Source organism: Mobula birostris, chromosome 26 (assembly GCF_030028105.1).
Source record: "Mobula birostris isolate sMobBir1 chromosome 26, sMobBir1.hap1, whole genome shotgun sequence".
NCBI classification, from domain to species: domain Eukaryota; kingdom Metazoa; phylum Chordata; class Chondrichthyes; order Myliobatiformes; family Myliobatidae; genus Mobula; species Mobula birostris.
Window position 1 is genome coordinate 13940238 of NC_092395.1, and position 20663 is coordinate 13960900.

General features: G+C 39.8%; 1 protein-coding gene across 1 annotated transcript in view; it reads left to right on the forward strand.

Annotated features, from left to right (window-relative positions):
- Positions 1 to 17942, forward strand: part of rnf126 (ring finger protein 126) — a 69210-nt gene extending 51268 nt beyond the window's left edge. The window contains exons 8-9 of the mRNA XM_072244067.1: positions 4727 to 4842; positions 15309 to 17942. Of these exons, the coding sequence (XP_072100168.1) occupies positions 4727 to 4842; positions 15309 to 15458 (266 nt within the window). The 3' untranslated portion in view covers positions 15459 to 17942. The remainder of the gene's footprint in view (positions 1 to 4726; positions 4843 to 15308) is intronic.
- Positions 17943 to 20663: the final 2721 nt, after the last annotated feature.

Consider the following 20663-nt stretch of genomic DNA (forward strand, 5'->3'; position numbering starts at 1 on the left):
TGCAAAAAACTATCTTGCACATATTTGACAAACTCCAATCCATCCAGCCCTTTTATACAGAATGGGCTTCCCAGTCTATGTGCGGAAAATTAAAATCTCCCACAATCAGAGAATGCTGCAAAAAGAAACAAAAAAAAAAATCCCGTGAATCTGTGAGTGAAAGCGTGTTGTTAGTGAGAGAGGTTTGAGGAGAATGGCCAGATTGGTTCAAGCTGACCTAATAAAATGGCCAGTGAGTACATGCTTGACATTTAACAGGTGTGGAATTCTGCAGCTGCATGGTTCAAGATAATTTCCTTGAATTGGGGAGAATACCCTTTGTGATTCTGTCCCTGAAAACTAAACACTCTGCAACAGGGATACATTTGATATGAGATTGGCAAGTTAGTCATTGGATGACTGATTAGGTAATAGCCCAGGTATAATTCCAAAACACCTAATGATGATTTAGCAATTATTTTGCTTTCTTGTCTTAACAGGCATAAAGTGATTGGTAGCGGTAATGTAGAGAAGTTAAAGTTTATCTTTGATAGCAGGAATTCACTTAGATCTGCTACTTCTTTTTTCTGGAAATATTATGAGGAATGGGAGGTTTTAAGAATTCAGCAAGGGAGAGTCAAGATAATGATAATGAAAGAAAGAATACAAAAGTAGGCTGAGGAGAAATGTAAAAACTGCTTGTTAAAAGCTCTTACAAATTTGAGAACAATTCCACAGATTCATAGCTAATTTCACCACTCTTTTTTACGAATGGGTCAAGAGAACACCAGGAGCAATAGACCAGTTAGCATGGTATCACTTGTAAGGAAAATGACTGAAGCTACTACGTTGACTCAGGTCTAGGGGGCCGGCATCGGGCAAAATGATTGAAAGGCACTGGGAAAATAATAATAGGTCAAATGTATTAATGAAAAGGAAGTCATGTTTTATAATTTAAAAAAAAATTATAATGGAATGGTAAGGGTAGACTAGTAGATGTGTATTTGAACTTTGAGAAGGTACTTAAAGATTCCATGAAAGAAATTACTAAATTAATTTTTTATATGGATATACAGCTTGGAATAGGCCTTTCTGGCCCTGCCCTATTTATCCTAGCCTAATCATGAGACAATTTGTAATGACCCAATTATCCTACCAATGGGTACGTCTTTGGAATGTGGGAGAAAACCGTAGCATCCGGAGGAAACCCACACGGTCATGGGGAGAACGTACAAACTCCTAACAGGCAGCAGCAGAAATTGAATCTGTGTCGCTGGTGTGGTAAAACGTTGTGCTAACCACTATGCTACCATGCCGTATCATAGTATATATTGTGGAGGAATATGGAAAATTGGTTAATGGAACCGAAGATATCGGAGAAAATGGGTCACTTTTGGGATGCGAGGCTATGGCTAATGGGTGCTGTAGATATCTGTGCTGGGCTTCTAGCTGTTCACAATCTATCGGTGTTTTGGATGAAAGAATCAAATGTAGAATATTTGAGCTTGCAAATGATGCAAACTTAACCTTGGGGAGAGAATCATGAAAACAAATTCTTTGAGCCACTAAGCAACTATTTTACACTCATCCTGTATATTCTCCCCTGTTCCCATTGATCCCAGGCTCTACCATTCACCTACACATTAGGGGCAATTTTGCAGTAGCGAATTAACCTATTGACCCTCATGTCTTAGGGATTTGGTTAAAACTGGACTACATAGATTCTCAGGCAATAAAAGGGAGAACATGTGAATTCCATTCAGACTGCAACTGAGGTCAGGATTAAACCTGCTCACTGGAGCTATGAGACTGTAGCTCCTCTAGCTACACCACTGTATTGCCCTTGATGCAGGTGAATTTCAGAACGTAAACTGGTTAGGTGAATGATTTATTATGTCGATCAGAGGGATGATGGAATATAATGCAGTAAAATATGAAGTCATGCAATTTAGTAGAGAACTGAAGTATCTTTTTAATTGCTAACTGACTGAAAGTTATGTGGTAGTTATGTCCTGGGTGTTCTTGTACGCAGTAACTGACTGCTAACATGTAGACTCAGCAAGCAATTAGGAAAGCAAAGCATATGTTGGCCTTAGTTGCAAGAAGATTAGAGTTCACTAACAAAGATGTCTTGTTGTATTTATATAGAGCCCTGATGAGACTGCATCTCAAATACTGTGTACAGTTCCGATTTCTCAACTAGAAACTGGCTATATGGAGGGAGTGCAGCAAAGATGATTACAAGGATTACCAGTCATATGAGGAGAGGTTAACCAGACTCGGCCCATATTTTGAGTTTAGAAAAATAAATCCTGAAAGGTACAGAATTCTTAAAGTAGTTATGATTTTGTAGAGACAGAGTTGATGTACAGTGGCATGCAAAAGTTTGGGCACCCTGGTCAAAATTTATGTTACTGTGAATAACTAAGAGAGTAAAAGATGACCTGATTTCCAAAAGGCATAAAGTTAAAGATGACACATTACTTTAATATTTTAAGCAAGATTACTTTTTTATTTCCACCTTTTACAGTTTCAAAATAACAAAAAAGGAAAAAGGCCCGAAGCAAAGGTTTGGGCACTCTACATGGTCAGTACTTAGTAACACTCCCTTTGGCAAGTATCACAGCTTGTATATGCTTTCTGTAGCCAGCTAAAAGTCTTTCAATTCTTGTTTGGGGGATTTTCACCTATTCTTCCTTGCAGAAGGCTTCTAGTTCTGTGAGATTCTTGGGCCGTCTTGCATGCACTGCTCTTTTGAGGTCTATCCACAGATTTTCAGTGATGTTTAGGTCAGGGTACTGTGAGGGCCATGGCAAAACCTTCAGCTTGTGCCGCTTGAGATAGTTCATTGTGGATTTTGAGGTGTGTTTAGGATCATTGTCCTGTTGTAGAAGGCATCCTGTTTTCATCTTCAGCTTTTTTACAGATGGTGTGATGTTTGCTTCCAGAATTTGCTGGTATTTAATTGAATTAATTCTTCCCTCTACAAGTGAAATGTTCCCCGTGCCACTGGCTACAACACAAGCCCAAAGTATGATCGATCCACACCCGTGCTTAACAGCTGGAGAGGTGTTCGTTTCATGAAATTCTGCATTCTTTTTTCTCCAAACATACCTTTGCTCATTGCGGCCAGAAAGTTCTATTTTAACTTCATCAGCCCACAGGACTTGTTTCCAAAATGCATCAGGCTTGTTTAGATGTTCCTTTGCAAGCTTTTGATGCTGAATTTTGTGGTGAGGACGCAGGACAGGTTTTCTTCTGATGACCGTTCCATGAAGGTCATATTTGTGCAGGTGTCACTGCACGGTAGAACAGTGCACCACCACTCCAGAGTCGGCTAAATCTTCCTGAAGGTCTTTTGCAGTTAAACGGGGGTTTTGATTTGCCTTTCTAGCAATCTTACGAGCAGTTCTCTCGGAAAGTTTTCTTGGTCTTCCAGACCTCAACTTGACCTTCACCGTTCCTGTTAACTGCCATTTCTTAATTACATTACGAACTGAGGAAACGGCTACCTGGAAACGCTTTGCTATCTTCTTATAGCCTTCTCCTGCTGTGTGGGCATCATTTATTTTAATTTTCAGAGTGCTAGGCAGCTGCATAGCGGAGCCCATGGCTGCTGATTGTTGGGACGAGGTTTGAGGAGTCAGGGTATTTATAAAGCTTTGAAATTTGCATCATCTGGCCTTTCCTAACAATTGTGAACAAGCCATAGCCCTAACAAGCTAATTCAGGTCTGAGACCTTGGTAAAAGTTATCTGAGAGCTCAAATCTCTTGGGGTGCCCAAACTTTTGCATGGTGCTCCTTTCCTTTTTTCCCCACTCTAAAATTGTACAAAATAAAAATAATACACTAATCTTGCTTAAAATGTCGAAAAGAATGTTTCATCTTTAACTTTGACTTTTGGAGATCAGTTCATCTTCTGCTCACTTATAACTATTCACAGTAACAGAAATTTTGACCAGGGGTGCCCAAACTTATGCATGCCACTGTATCCTCTGGCTGGGTTACAGAATCTAAGGGCAGATGTGAGGAGGCATTTCACCTAGAGAATGTTTGGTTGGTGCCTACATTGAATAGAATGTTTAGCTATTAAGAGAATTTAGGGATTTGAGGTTAGTTCTAGAAGGGTCAGTCAATCCTGACCAATTTGAACAGTGGAGCAGGCAGTGGGGTTGATCGGCCTACTTTCTGTTTTGTTCTTGTATAATTTAGGTTTTTCAATACTTGTTTTGCCTTTGAATGCTATGTGTGAATAAGCTTGGATTTCCTGAATTGAATGACATAAATTGGTTATATTAAATGTAGTTCTGCATAGGATCTTAATGTCATGATTTTAAGCTATTTAATCTATTTTTTAATCTATTGTTGCTTTGACGGGGAGAAATGGAAAAAAATTGCCCTCATTCAAAATGTTATCTGTAATTAACAAAAAAATTTTGAGTTCAAGTTCTAAAAGCACCTATATTTTTCTCATGCACCTCTCACCATCCACTCACACCTTAGTTTTTTTTTGCACATCTTTAAACTGCAACTTTCTCCAGTGATTTTTTTTTAATGTATGTTAAGGTCACTAGATATCTTCTTTAACCAAAATGCTTCATAAACAGCCCCTGAAATGGTACCTGAGGAATGTGATTAAGTTTATAAATGCAGATTCAATTAGACAGTTAATTTGCTTTAATGTGGTTTTCATTGTGCCATGGATTATAAGCAAATTGAATGTCATTTGTTTTCCTTTGATGGTAGGTTCTGGTGTAGAATGCCCTGTGTGTAAAGAAGACTACAGTGTTGGAGAAACAGTTAGGCAACTCCCATGCAACCATTTATTTCACAATGATTGTATAATACCTTGGCTAGAAATGGTAAGTAGCAACGTTAGTTCAAGATTTTTTTTTAATTGGTAGCAAATTTGTATAATTTTATTGTGATCTGCATGGAATGAAAAATGACTGAAACTGACTGTTGGTTTTGATTTGTTTGCCATCATAATAGGTTACATTATTCTACACATTTTAATGCACTGAGCTGTAATATAATCAAACAGTGGAATACATTATTAATGAGCTGAAGAATTTGTAGCCTCCATAAATGTAGTTTTAAGCACATGTGCAAAGAGCATTATATATGTATCCTTGTCATTAATCAGCAGCATTATATTGGTATAGGATTTTTATTTGCACTTTGTATGCTTATTTTCTTCCATTCTTCTGACGTCTTCTGTACCTCGCTGAGGATTTAGATAGGGCTGATGTGATTCAGTGCCTTTTCTATGGACCATTCCTTTGTGTGAACTCAGAGACCACTGTTAAAAATAAAAGCATGCAGAAATGGAAATTGCTTTGTAACTTGATGCTTCAGGAAACAATATAGATAAAGGGAGCAGCACACACAAAATGCTGGAGGAATTTGACAAGTCAGAGAGCATCTAGGGAATGGAATAAACAATAAACATTTTGGGCCAAGACCCTTGTCTGAAATGTCAGCTATCTATTCTCCTCTGTCGATGCTGCCTAAGCTGCAGAGTTCCTCCAGCATTTTCTTTGCGTTCCTCAAGACTTCCACCATTTGTAGAATCGCTTGTTGTATAGATAGAGCATTCTTTGGCAAAATTTAGAAAGAAATGCTCTTCTAATGAAAGTATCCAACTGAAGACATCATAAAATATGATCGCGATTTAGCAATAAAGTTGGAAACAAGTTTTAAAAACATGAATGAAGGAAACATGAAAGGTACAATACGTTACAATTTTTCAAAACTGGTTGACTCCAATCAAAGGTTCTGGACTAAATTTGTTTAAAGGGAGCTAGGGTACAGAAAAAATAAGCTGTACTGGCTGGATTTTTGCTTAATACTGGGAAGAACAAATAATTAACCTGGTTTGTTTCTTGTCCTATCTCTTGATAGCAGATTGCAAATGTATCTTCTGACTGGAAGTATTGAGCCCTGATAGCTGCAATAATGAATTCAATAATTTTGGATATTGAATCCTTCCAATTGGTATCAGAACTGATGAACAGTAATCAGCCTGAAATTTTAACTTAAGTGCTCCCTAATCTGCTGGCTATTTCAGCATTCTCTTTTACTTTCAAATTTTCAGCAACTACAGTGCTTATATCTCACAGTTTCAGCTTTTTAAAAATCTCCTGTGCCTTCATTCATCTCATCTCCTTCTACTTGTATCTCTCACACACAGATCACTGCAATTGACAAGCTTTCACTACCCATGCTAAGTAATCCTACATCTTCTTTGCTTTTATACACCTACTTAATATTCTCTGGTAATTTAAAAGTATTATGTTTAGTTATCACATTTCTGCCCATAAGTTTCCACTGCTACTTAATGTTTCAGTCTTCTTTTGGGACCTGTGTTCTTCCCATCAAGAAGGCATGTCAGCATGGCTCAATAAAGTCCTGTGCAGCTTAGTTCCACTACTTGCTAGTAGTGCCCTGTAGTTTCATGGCTTATTAAATACACCTCCTGGTACTTTGTAAATGCGTTGATAGTCTCTGACTGTATGACCCTTAAAGGGAGTGAGTGAGTTCAAGACCCATGGTGCTCTCTGTATGAAAATATTTTTCATTACTCCTAGGAATCTACCAATATAAATCTGTACCCCTGCTCCTTGATTCCTGCTTGGGGAAATAAGCCTTCTTTTTTCTGTCAATCTAGCACCACTGAATTTCGAAATGTACTTAAGTAGACCCATTTCTTTCTTTTTTGTTCATCCTTAATTCATTCTAATTTCACAAGGTAGGCATTTGTATAATATCCCTTTAAGTATTGCTTTATTCAATTTTTCAAAAGGAATTTAATGCATGGTCAAATACACTCAGTGGCCACTTTATTAGATACACGACAGCTGGACTAAGTGTGTAAATGTAGGAGGGGACTATGTTGAAAAATAAATGTGCTAGGGGTTCTAAAATTGACTCCTACCTTAGGCCACAAACTTATCAATCACCCTTCGTATTCTGCCATTATATTTGACCTACCAAAATGAACTACCTCACACTTATCTGGGTTGAACTCCATCTGCCACTTCTCAGCCCATTTTTGCATCCTGTCAATGTCCCACTGTAACCTCTGACAGCCCTCCACACTACCCACACCTCCTCCAACCTTTGTGTCATCAGCAAGTTTACTAACGCATTCCTCCACTTCTTCATCCAAGTCATTTATAAAAATCACAAAGAATAGGGGTCCCAGAACAGACCCCTGAGGCACACCACTGGTGACTGACCTCCATGCAGAATATGCCCTGTCTATAACCACTGTTTACTTCTGTGGGCAAGCCAGTTCTGGATCCACAAAGCAATTTCCCCTTGGATCCTTACTTTCTCAATAAGCCTTGCATGGGGTACCTTGTCAAATGCATAATCCAGTTCTATGACTCATTTCAATTGATACTGCCTTATGCCACTTGACAGCAACTTGTGCATACATTTACCGGCTGTTGGGATTGAATTACATGTGGGGCTGCTTCAGTCTATCTCTTGGTATTCTTTGGTTGACATCTTTATGATCACAGCTAGTTCCATTAGAGCATCAGTCCGGATGAAGCATCTCAGATTGATACTTTAACTTCTTATTTCCTCCCATAGCTGCTGCCTGACCTGCTGAGTTCCTCCAGCATTCTGTGTGTGCTGTTCTGTTATTATAGTAGCTTTAATATCAGCAGTTATGGGAGATTTAAGTTTCAAGAATAAGATATTTTGCTTTTGTTTTTACTGTTGTTCAGGGTGCATCTGAATTGTAGAAGGTAGATTCTTCCCTTCTGTCAAAAGTGGTGGTGATAGCCACATTAAATTTCACAAGCCCATTTTTTGTATAATGCCCTTATAAATGTCCATGTACAGTGATGGTGTAACTCTGTTTTCAGTTTAATTATTCTGATCTCTCATTGTTTATTTTTAAATCATTTCCTCCTCCTGAATGTGGCTGTCACTTTTTTGATTAGGGTAGAATTTTGTTACTTTAATGGGGCAGTTGCTAGGATTTTACTGAAATTCTTTTACCTTTTAACACTTTTTTAACAATTTCTTTGAAACTTTGGATAATTGGGGGAGCCACTTAATTGAAACAAAATGTACTGGTCCTGATGTGTCCCAGTTAATCAGAATCCACTATATGTGCAAACATCAATACATCTTAATTATGCCATCAAGCACAGATCTGCAGGAGAATCTAGACTATTCAGTTTGTTGGTTTTTAATTAAAGGCTTGTTCAGTCTTCAGTCAGCATGTGGTACATGTTCTCACATGTCTGTTTGAGTCACGAGAGGGTGAAATTTTTCTTGGTCCTCGTTAATTAAAGCAATAAGTTCACACATAGCATTGATCGGTAAAAAAACCAGAACCGGCATGCACCAAATATGCTTAAAACCATGGTCTTATGTGTTGATGAGAATTGTACAAATAGAATGGTGGGAATCAGATTAGGCAGGAACATGGCATCGCTAGAGATACCAAATTCCTGTCTGTTTGGATGTAACAGGTCTATAAAATGTAGTGTCACAGATGAATTGAGGTTTATAGAACATTTCAGCAGGACTAGTTAGCATACAAGAGAAAATCTGCAGATGCTGGAAATCCAAACAACACACACAAAATGCTGGAGGAACTCAGCAGGCCAGGCTAGAAAAGAGTAAATAGTTGACTTTTCGGGTCAAGACCCTGCATCAAGACTGGAAGAAAAAGATGAGGAGTCAGAGTAAGAAAGTTGCCAGGAAGGGAAGGAAGAAATACAAGGTAGTAGGTGATAGGTGAAACCGGGAGAGGGGTAAAGCAAAGAGCTGGGAAGTCGACTGGTGAAAGAGCTAAAAGGCTGGAGAGGGGGAGGAGCATCAGACCGAGGTGATGGGCAGGTAAGGAGATAAGGTGAAAGAGGGAAATGGGAATGGTGAAGGCGGGGTGCCATTATCGGAAATTTGAGAAAGCAATGCTCATACCATCAGGTTGGAAGCTACCCAGATGGAATATAGGTTGTTGCTCCTCCAACCTGCGTGTGGCCTCATCGCGTCAGTAGAGGAGGCCATGGACTGACATGTTGGAATGGGAATGGAAAGTAGAATTAAAATGGGTGGCCACTGGGAGATACTGCTTTTTGTGGCAGACAGAGCATAGATGCTCGGCAAAGCAGTCCCCCAATCTACGTTGGGTCTCACTGATATACAGGAGGCCACACTGGGAGCAGCGGACACAGTATGTGACCCCAACAGACTCACAGGTGAAGTGTTGCCTCACCTGGAAGGACTTCTGGAGTCCTGAATGGTAGTGGGAGAGGAAGTGTAGGGGTAGCTGTAGCACTTGTTCCGCTCGCAAGGATAAGTGCCAGGGGGGAGATCATTGGGGAGGGGTGGATGGACAAGGGAGGGAGCATAGGGAGCGATCGGTGCAGAATGCAGAAAGAGTGGTGGTGGGATCCCCTTGGAGATGGTGGAAATTATGGAGAATTATGTGCTGGACTCAGAGGCTGGTGGAATGGTAGGTGAAAACAAGAGGAACCCTATCCCTGATGGGGTGGTGGGAGGATGGGGTGAGGACAGATAAGCGTGAAATGGAAGAGATGTGGGTGAGGGCATCATTGATGGTGCAGGAAGGGAAGCCCTTTTCTTTGAAGAAGGAGGGCCATCTTCTTAGCTCTGGAATGAAAAACCTCATCCTGAGAGCAGATGTGGCTGAGGTGAAGGAATTGAGAGAAGAGGATGGCATTTTTTTTTTTAACAAGTAACAGGGTGGGAAGAGGAATAGTCCAGGTAGCTGTGCGAATCAGTGGGTTTATAAAAGATATCAGTAGATAAGCTGTCTCCAGAGATAGAGACAGAGAGATCAAGAAAGTGGAGAGAGCTGTTGGAAAAGACAAGGTAAATTTGAGGGCAGAGGGGATATTGGAGGCAAAATTAATGAAGTCGACAAGCTCCACGTGGGTGCAAGAAGTAGCACCAATGCAGTCATTGATGTAGTGTAGGAAAAGTTTGGGAGTGCTACCAGTGTAGGCTTGGAACATAGACTGTGCCATGTAGCTAACAAACAGGCAGACATAGTTGGGACCCATGCGAGTTCCCATGGCTACACCTTTTGTTTGAAGGAAGTGGGAGGAGCCAAAGGAGAAATTATTGAGAGTGTGGACCAGCTCTGCCAAATGGAGAAGAGTGGTGGCGGAGGGGAACTGGTTGTTCAAAAACGAGGTTGGGGATGGTATTAAACAGGAAATTAGAAATGTGTGCAATAAAGGAACAGCAGTTATAATGGGTGACTTTAATCTACATATAGATTGGGTGAACCAAATTGGTAAGGGTGCTGAGGAAGAGGATTTCTTGGAATATATGCGGGATGGTTTTCTGAACCAACATGTCGAGGAACCAACTAGAGAGCAGGGCATTCTAGACTGGGTATTGAGCAATGAGGAAGGGTTAGTTAGCAATCTTGTCGTGCGATACCCCTTGGGTAAGAGTGACCATAATATGGTGGAATTCTTCATTAAGATGGAGAATGATATAGTTAATTCAGAAACAAAGGTTCTGAACTTAAAGAAGGGTAACTTTGAAGGTATGAGATGTGAATTAGCTAAGATAGACTGGCAAATGATATTTAGAGGGTTGACAGTGGATATGCAATGGCAAGCATTTAAAGATCGCATGGATGAACTACAACAATTGTTCATCCCAGTTTGGCAAAAGAATAAACCAAGGAAGGTAGTGCACCCATGGCTGACAAGGGAAATTAAGGATAGTATCAATTCCAAAGAAGAAACATACAAATTAGCCAGAAAAAGCGGCACACCTGAGGACTGGGAGAAATTCAGAGTCCAGTAGAGGAGGACAAAAGGCTTAATTAGGAAAGGGAAAAAAGATTATGAGAGAAAGCTGGCAGGGAACATAAAAACTGACTGTAAAAGCTTTTGTAGATATGTGAAAAGAACAAGATTGGTTAAGACAAATGTAGGTCCCTTACAGTCAGAAACAGGTGAATTGATCATGGGGAACAAGGACATGGCAGACCAATTGAATAACTACTTTGGTTCTGTCTTCACTAAAGAGGACATAAATAATCTTCTGGAAATAGTAGAGGACCGAGGGTCTAGTGAGATGGAGGAACTGAGGGAAATACATGTTAGTAGGGAAGTGGTGTTAGGTTAATTGAAGGGATTAAAGGCAGATAAATCCCCAGGGCCAGATGGTCTGCATCCCAGAGTGCTTAAGGAAGTAGCCCAAGAAATAGTGAATGCATTGGTGATAATTTTTCAAAACTCTTTAGGCTCTAGACTAGTTCCTGAGGATTGAAGGATGGCTAATGTAACCCTGCTTTTTAATAAAGGAGGGAGAGAGAAACTGGGGAATTATGAACCAGTTAGCCTAACATCGGTGGTGGGGAAACTGCTAGAGTCAGTTATCAAAGATGTGATAACAGCACATTTGGAAAGCGGTCATCGGACAAAGTCAGCATGGATTTGTGAAAGCAAAATCATGTCTGACGAATCTCATAGAATTTTTTGAGGATGTAACTACTAGAGTGGATAGGGGAGAACCAGTGGATGTGGTATATTTGGATTTTCAAAAGGCTTTTGACAAGGTCCCACACAGGAGGTTAGTGTGCAAGCTTAAAGCACACGGTATTGGGGCTATGGTATTGATGTGGATAGAGAATTGGTTGGCAGACAGGATGCAAAGAGTGGGAATAAACGGGACCTTTTCAGAATGGCAGGCAGTGACTAGTGGGGTACAGCAAGGCTCAGTGCTGGGACCCCAGTTGTTTACAATATATATTAATGACTTAGATGAGGGAATTAAATGCAGCATCTCCAAGTTTGCGGATGACACGAAGCTGGGCGGCAGTGTTAGCTGTGAGGAGGATGCTAAGAGGATGCAGGGTGACTTGGATAGGTTAGGTGAGTGGGCAAATTCATGGCAGATGCAGTTTAATGTGGATAAATGTGAGGTTATCCACTTTGGTGGCAAGAACAGGAAAACAGATTATTATCTGAATGGTGGCCGATTAGGAAAAAGGGAAGTGCAACGAGACCTGGGTGTCATTGTACACCAGTCATTGAAAGTGGGCATGCAGGTACAGCAGGCGGTGGAAAAAGGCGAATGGTATGCTGGCATTCATAGCAAGAGGATTCAAATACAGGAGCAGGGAGGGACTACTGCAGTTGTACAAAGCCTTGGGGAGACCACACCTGGAGTATTGTGTGCAATTTTCGTCCCCTAATCTGAGGAAAGACATTCTTGCCATAGAGGGAGTACAAAGAAGGTTCACCAGATTGATTCCTGGGATAGCAGGACTTTCATATGAAGAAAGACTGGATTGACTAGGCTTATACCCTTTGGAATTTAGAAGATTGAGGGGGGATCTTATTGAAACGTATAAGATTCTAAAGGGATTGGACAGGCTAGATGCAGGAAGATTGTTCCCGATGTAGGGGAAGTCCAGAACGAGGGGTCACAGTTTGAGGATAAAGGGGAAGCCTTTTAGGACTGGGATGAGGAAAAATTTCTTCACACAGAGAGTGGTGAATCTATGGAATTTTCTGCCACAGGAAACAGTTGAGGCCAGTTCATTGGCTATATTTAAGAGGGAGTTAGATATGGCCCTTGTGGCTAAAGGGATCAGGGGGTATGGAGAGAAGGCAGATAAGGGGTTCTGAGTTGGATGATCAGCCATGATCATACTGAATGGCGGTGCAGGCTCGAATGGCCGAATGGCCTACTCCTGCACCTATTTTCAATGTTTCTATGAAACTGAAAGCTTTGAGGCCTTCCTGATGGGGGTAGATGTATTTAGGGACTGGACATCCATAGGGAAAATAAGAGTCAAGGTGTGCAGATTTTAAGTTCAGTAGGGCAGGAACAAGCAGAGACAATGGGTCTACCTGGACAGGTAGGTTTGTGGATTTTGGGTAGGAGGTAGGAACGGAAGGTGGAGAGTGAGGTTGACGGCAGTGGATGGGTGATGCCCAGAGTTAATAAGGCTGTTGATGGTGTGGGGGCAATGGCCTGATGCACCATAGTGGGGTCCTGTTAGGTAAATAAAAGGAGGTGTCTTGACAGTTGTCGCCTGGCCTCAGCAAGGTAGAGGTCAGTCCACCAGACTACTACAGCACCCACCTTATCTGCCGGTTTGATGATGAGGTTATGATTAGTACGGAGAGAGTGGAGAGCAGTATGGTCAGAAGGAGTGAGGTTGGAATTGGAGAGAGGAGTGGTGAAGTCGAGACGGTTGTTGTCTTGTTAGCAATTAGCAATGAATCCAGAAAGAGGAGGAGACAGGAGAAGGGGTCATCGATGCAGGCTGGAAAGTCCTTGCCAAAGAATCCAGGAAGAGGAGGAGGGTTGAAAAGCTAGGTAGCTATTTGAGTTTGTTGGAAGGAGGGTAACATTGTCTTTTCCTGGAAAAGCATAAATATTTGAAGCAAATAAGCAGCCTAATGAGAAACCATACATAGTGAAGTTGAGAGATGGGCCTATCATTAAGAGAAGTAGATAGCTTCCATACTGGATGAAATAGAGTATGTTGAAATATGGTTAAGGCCAAGGATAGGTCTTGGAGAGGACTAACTTAATGGGGGGGAAATCTAGAGTAATCTAACATACGTCAATTAAGGGTGAAGTATGGGTAGTTGAAATAGGATTAATGCTGAGGAAATGAGATTAGTAGTACTGAGGGATGGAAGGTGCTTAGGTAAATGCGGATGTGAATGCGTAGTTGAGGCACAGGTTGGAAGGATAGATGAGGTAGCAACGCGTGCTGTGAGGACAGTTGGGAGTCTCTGAATGCTTCATAAACGCCAAACTGCTGCTCTTCCTTCTCTATCTACGCATTAATCAATTGAATGAGCTAGGGCCAAGAGCTCAATGGCTGAAACATTTATATTTCATTTCCTTATCTTGGATACCTCACTCCCTGCATTCAAAAACTTACTCAAAATTCCTTTTCACAAACGAGAAAATATGCAGGTGCTGGAAATCCGAGCAACGCACACAAAATGCTGAGGAACTCCGTAGGTCAGGTAGCATCTATGGGGAAAAAAAGTACAGTCAACATTTTGGGCCAAAACCCTTCGGCAGGACTGGAGAAAAAAGCTGAGGAGTAGATTTAGAAGGTGGGGGGAGGGGAGAGAAACACCGGGTGATAAGTGAAATCTGGAGGGAGAAGGATGAAGTAAATAGCTGGGAAGTTGATTGGTGAAAGAGACAGAAGGTCATGAAAGAAAGAAAAGGGGGTAGGAGCACCAGAGGGAGGTGATTTGGGGGGGGGGGGCAAGGTGAGAGAGGGAAAAGTGGATGGGAAATGGTGAAGGGGGAGTGTGGGAGGCATTACCAGACTACCATTCAAGGCACTAAACAGTCCTTCCAGGTGAGGCGACACTTCATTCGTGAGTCTTTTGGAGTCATTTACTGTGTTCGGTGTTCCTGGTGTAGCCTCCTGTATATCGGTGAGACCCGACATAGTTTGGGAGACCGCTTCACCAAGCATCTATGCTCCCTCTGCCAGGACAAGCGGGTTTCCAACCATTTTAATTCCACTTCCCATTCTCATTCCAATATGTCCATCCATGGCCTCCTCCACTGCCATGATGAGGCCACATTTAGGTTGGAGGAACAACGTCTTATATTCCGTTTGGGTAGCCTCCAACCTGATGGCATGAACATAGAATTCTCAAACTTCCGATAATGCTCCCCTCCCAACAAAGTCAATAATTCTCATCCCCTTTTCCCTCTCTCATCTCTCCTTGCCCGCCCATCGCCTCCCTCTGGCGTTCCTCCCCCCTTTTTTCTTTCTTCCATGGCCTTCTGTGTCTATCATCAATCAACTTCCCAGCTCTTTACTTCATCCCTCCCGCTCCGGGTTTCACCTATCATCTGGTGTTTCTCTCTCCCCTCTGCCCACCTTTTAAATCTACTCCTCAGCTGTCTGGCCTGCAGAGTTCCTCCAACATTTTGTGTGTTGCTCAGAATTCCTTTTGGTTTTTTGATACCCCTCCAATGCCTCTTATTTTTTTGTTTCCTTCTCCTATCCCCTATGTTCATTTTAATACCAGTTAAAGTACCAATTCAGATATATTTTGCAAGTTAGAATCATGGAAATCCAGAATAATTGTAATAAAATTTGTGTTTTGAGTTACTGAAGTGAAGACGGGCTGGTGTAAAATGTTACAATCAAAAGAATATGTTGCAAATCTGCAGTAAGAATGGGAAAAATTTTGTAATCTAAACACCATTTATGAGTGGAATTTTGGGGAAAAGCGCATTAAAATATTTTGGATGTGCCTGCTTCACTGAAAATGTTAATGCATGTTTAATTAAACATTTCTTTTTTCTACCCTAGCATGACACTTGTCCAGTCTGTCGAAAAAGCTTAAGTGGACAAAACACAGCAACAAATCCTCCTGATGTATCAAGGATGAACTTTTCCTCTTCATCATCATCCTCAGCCTCAAGTTCACCAAGTAATGAGAATTCAACAAACAATTCCTGAATTATTTTTTAAAGACAGCGTCCAAGGCTACTGTTTTCATAATGCAACAGTGTTCTATGACTACCGTGATACATTTTATAATTTAAATTATTGTATTATGCATGGCACAAAGAAAGCCAGAGTAAATAGAGGTTCTTAACCAAGGACTCTTTTCTAAAAAAATGTCAACTCAAACATGAATACCCACCTTTTTTCCATAGATTTATAGATCTAACTTACGGGACCGATTTAAAACATTTATTGACAAGCTGCTATGTTTATTTTATTTCATCTCACTGTGGGTCGACAAGCCCTGTGTGCACATTGCTGTGATCATACTGCTGTGAATTATTTTAAGCAGTGGAAGATTTCTGCTGTTACTTTGCAAACTTATTTGATGCTTTAACCATTGTTATACCTTTTAAGGTTAACGCAGCTGTTGGATCTCGTGGTATTTTCATTCAGTTTTATAGTCCTTAACTTTGTTTTCTCATACTAAAAACGGATTATTTTTTCGAAAGTATCTTTTTTATTGGATAGCCATTTTATAGTTGCTGTAGAATCCTCAGTGAGACCCAACATTGTCCCAATAGAAAGTGGGTTATTGCTTGCTTCAAATCAAATCAAAGGGTGTATGGGTCTGGAGAATGAAAATCTATTGTAATACATTGAAATGGTGATTGCGTATCTGCTAAAATGATTTTTAACCAGTTCTCGCTGTCTTGAAATCTGAGAATATTTGAATCATGGAATAACTGCAGTGTCTCTGCTAACTTATCTGAAATGATTTAAGGTGCAGTCGAATAACATTAATTAATCAGCGTCTGGCCTGTCGACCATCTGTCACTTTGTGTATATACTAAAAAAAATGGAATGGCTTACTTTGTAACCATGGGTTTCCTAGGAAGATATGATATCAGAAGATAAGCCCAATGATATGCTTGTCAGTAGGTAACACCACAATGTGCAAGAATGTGATGCAAACAAATACAGAGTAAACTTGTGGCATTTGCGAAGTTTGTTAATATTGTATCACCACCAGCTGTATACACGTCATTGAACAATTATTACAATTTTTATAAATGTAATGACCATTGCTATCTGAGCAGCACATCTAAGGCACCAATGTTATTGATCAATGACGCTGTAAGCTCCAGCTATAATCATTAAAATTATAGAAAATTAGATAGTTTCATTGACAATTTTCATAACAAAACCTGTATACTTCAGTGATACATAGTCAATTAAATTTTCGTGTATATTTTGTAAGTATCTAGGTGATTTGAAGTGTCTGTGTTTTTAGTCGAGAAGGTTATACAGTTATACAGTTAAAGTAAGATAAGATTAAAGGGAAATGTATTGGTAATTTACAATTCTATGCCTCTTAAACTTGTCTGCTGCTTAATTAAAATCAATATTGGGAGAAGCTCTAAAAATTTTTACCATACACTTTGATGATTCAGATTGCAAGTCCCAAACTTACAACAGAATCTTTTAGGGTATCAGACTTCCACAAGATGCACTTATTTTTCAGTTTTGTATTAGGGTAAGGAAGCATCTGAGTGTGAATGTTTAAGATCCTTGAACAAAAGTACTGGGACCTAAATGGTGAGACTTGGTAAAGGTGGCAAAATTGTATGAAATTTTAAATGGTCTTGTAGAGAAATTTTTTTAAAAATTTTGATTTTAACAAAGCGGTAGTTTACATATAACCCACACTTCACTGGGCAACCTTGATAAACTTGCAACATGTATGTATAAATATACATAAAAACTGTGTATATGAATATATGTGAATACACCTGATTATTACTAATTTATTATGTTCAAGAGCTTGACTCTCCATTTCTGAGTTTTAAAGCGATTTCTGGGGTCAATGGGTTGGTTGGGGGGGGGGTCTCTTTTCAGTATGTAAAAGAATTTTGTTTTTGGTAACCGCTGTGAGCATAAAAGGAAGTTGTTTTCTTAACTCAAAATAAGTTTCGTGCCCACCCTTACCTTGCCAAAAATAAACCCACCTTGCTTCTATCAGTTTTCATCGCGAAGGATAATAGGTGTTCCACACAAATAAGGAAGGTCTCTATCAGATTTAAACATTTCATTTTTGATTTGACTTTTGAATTTTGCATCATTTCTGTTGCATTACCCACTGACAAGTATACCAATGCATAGCAACGGATGAATGTCTCTTTAGTAGGGAACAGAAATATATGGTTACCCAGCATCTGAAAGATGTTTTTAACACCATTGAATCTTCTCTAGGTAGGTATTTTGGGAATATATTTAAAATTTTTATATTCTGCATTTGGTATCTTTTGTTTGTATCATTGTATCATTGCAATATGGAACATGAAACTGAAACTGTTTCCCTTAAGATATTGGGCGAGGTTTTAAGATTTTTTAAAAATGCATTGCAAAATGGCATTGGGTTGGCTATTTTAAGGATGATATAAGTTAAAGCAAAATAAAGACTTTTCCACTTTGTGTTCTTTCTTTCCTGAAGAAGATGTTTTCTTTTCTCTTTGCCTTTTTAATGTTCAGTGAAACAAAAATGACAATGAACCCCAATTAACTTACATTACAATGCATTCCAACTTCTGCATGTTGTCTTTAGCTACCTCCTTAAATTCCAGGTTTCTTATTGTTCTTAAGATGCAACATCTCAATAATAAATGCATTAAGTATAGGTCTCTGCTTGATCCTGAATGTTAAGAGTGATCTAGTGGGACTTGGAAGACCTGAAGTTGTTCAATTCATGTAAGGAAATACTCATTTATTCTGAAATTTCTAAAGTGGAGGAATTGTCTTCCATTGGGGTTTATTTTAGTGTTAAGAGGGTGTCATATGAATTATATGATTTCCTCCTAGATAATCAACAAGTAGACATTACAAAGATGTAAAAATATTTTTTATCACATCATTTTGGGCAGAGATCAATTGTTAACCACCTGCATTATGTGGCAGCCTACATACTGGTGCTCCTGACTCCTCTAGAAGTACATCAGTTTGCATGCTGCTTTATATAATTGAAATTGACATTAAGACCCAATAAGGTAAATGGATTTGTGGCTCAATTGCCCAAAACCCTTTTTTTTAAAAGGCATTCTTCAGTGATTTGCAATATTTGAACTGAGATGTAATGATATTTATTTCTTGTTTTCACTGCATTAATATATTTAAAGCTTTCCTTTGGAAGAATCCCTGGAATTTTGTTGCCTTTTTTAACTTTCCATTTTAAATCATGAAGTGTTTTCTGTTGAAGTGCATCACATCTATTTCATGCAAATGGAACTGTGGTTTAGTGCGAGGAGCTTCTGTAGGAAGTAAAGGGAAACCAGAAACTCTTCAATTCTATGATCTGATGGGTTGAACTGACTTGCTAGCATTTTTACTGTATATGTAAATATCTACAGGCAATGTAAGGGTGTTTTCAGGACTTGGATGCATTAAATTATCACTGAACTGTTAGCAAGTCCAGTACTCAACACTCCTGTTGCAGTGGAAGTAACTGCAATGCTTGTAAATATATTATAAATACAACCGTTTTAATTAATAAAATGGTCAAAATTTAACTTTCCAAAGGAAATTATTTTGTTTTTTTTCCCAAGAATGATTACTGCAGTGTAATTGCTAATGCTTTCCCTGCTTCCTCATTAAGATGTGCTCACAGATTTTAGGTCATCTAGTATTTATTGCCCAGTACCAACCTGAAGAATAGATGAGGCCATAGCAGATGGAGCTGAGCTAGAGCAAATATAGCCCTCAAATGGTTTGGTGCTTCCTCAGCTCTTTGGCTCAGTGGTATTGACCTGTTGAAGAACTAACTTTGAATTTTAAGCATTAAGGCTAAACTTCATAGCCAAACATTTTATTTTATTTGGAGATGCAGCACAGTAACAGGCCATTCCAGCCCAATGAGCCTGTGCTCTGGAATTACACCCATGTGAGCAATTGACCTCCTAACACATTCACCTTTGAAATGTAGGCGGAAACCCAAGCAGTCGCAGGGAGAATGTATAAACTCCTATCAGACAGCATGGAATTGAACACTGGTTGCTGGCACTGTAATAGCATTATGCTAGCAGCTGGCCTACTGTGCCACCCAATTCTCTTTGGTAGTAAGGTATTTGAAATATTTTTTTTTCCCTGAAGGAGTGAATAGTTTTCAGGTCTAAAGTGTGCTGTCACATCAGCCCAACAGCACCACCTTGTGTAAAGGTAAAGTATATCATTTCCATTTGATTTATCATGAGTTTTAATTTTTCATGATTTCTTAGGTAGCCTTGTGACTTTGAATTCAACTATAATTCAGACAGCACTTCTATCAAATTTAAACACTTTCTATTCTATATATGACTTCTCAAATTGAGGCATTGTGTGCAATGCAAGTGCACAATAGCACAAATCTGCTGGGAAATTCCTGCAATTATGTTTCCTAATCCTTTCAAAATGTAGCCCATAATGTGCTGACCTATTTAAACCTATTCTGCAATCACTCTCTGTCTTCACCCCTACATGACCCATAACTGTTCATTTTTTAATATATTCATGAGCTTATCTAAGAGTCTCTTAAATGTTCTATTGTGTCAGCCTGTAACACCATCCTGGCAATGTGTTCCAAGCACCAACCACTTTGGGTTTTAAAAAAAACTTGCCTCTGATATCTCCCTTAAACTTTCCTCCATTCACCTTAAAATGATGACCTCTGGTATTGGCCATTGCCGTCCTGGGTAAATGGCACTGGTTATCCACGCTATCTATTCCTCTGACAATCATACACTTCTGTCAAGGTGCCTCTCGTTCTCTTTTGCTCCAAAGAGAAAAGTCTTAGCTTGCTCAACCTTTCCTGGTAAGACATGTTATTTAATCCAGGCAGCATCCTGGTAGATCTCTGCACACCCTTCCTAAAACTTCCATATCCAGAACTGAACACAGTACTCCAAATGTGGTCTAACCAGGGTTTTGTAGAGCTGCACATTACCTTGTGGCTTTTAACTCTAAATTCTCCAACTAATGAAGACCAATACACCTTAAACACCCTAACAACCTGTGTGGCAACTTTGCAGTCTATGGACTTGGACTTCAAGCTCCCTCTTTTCCTGCACACTGCTAAGAATCCTGCTATTGGTATGTACTCTGCCTTCAAGTTCAATCTTCCAATTGTGTCCTTCAATGTATCACTTCATACTTTTCCAGACTGAACTCCATCTGGCACTTCTCAGCCCT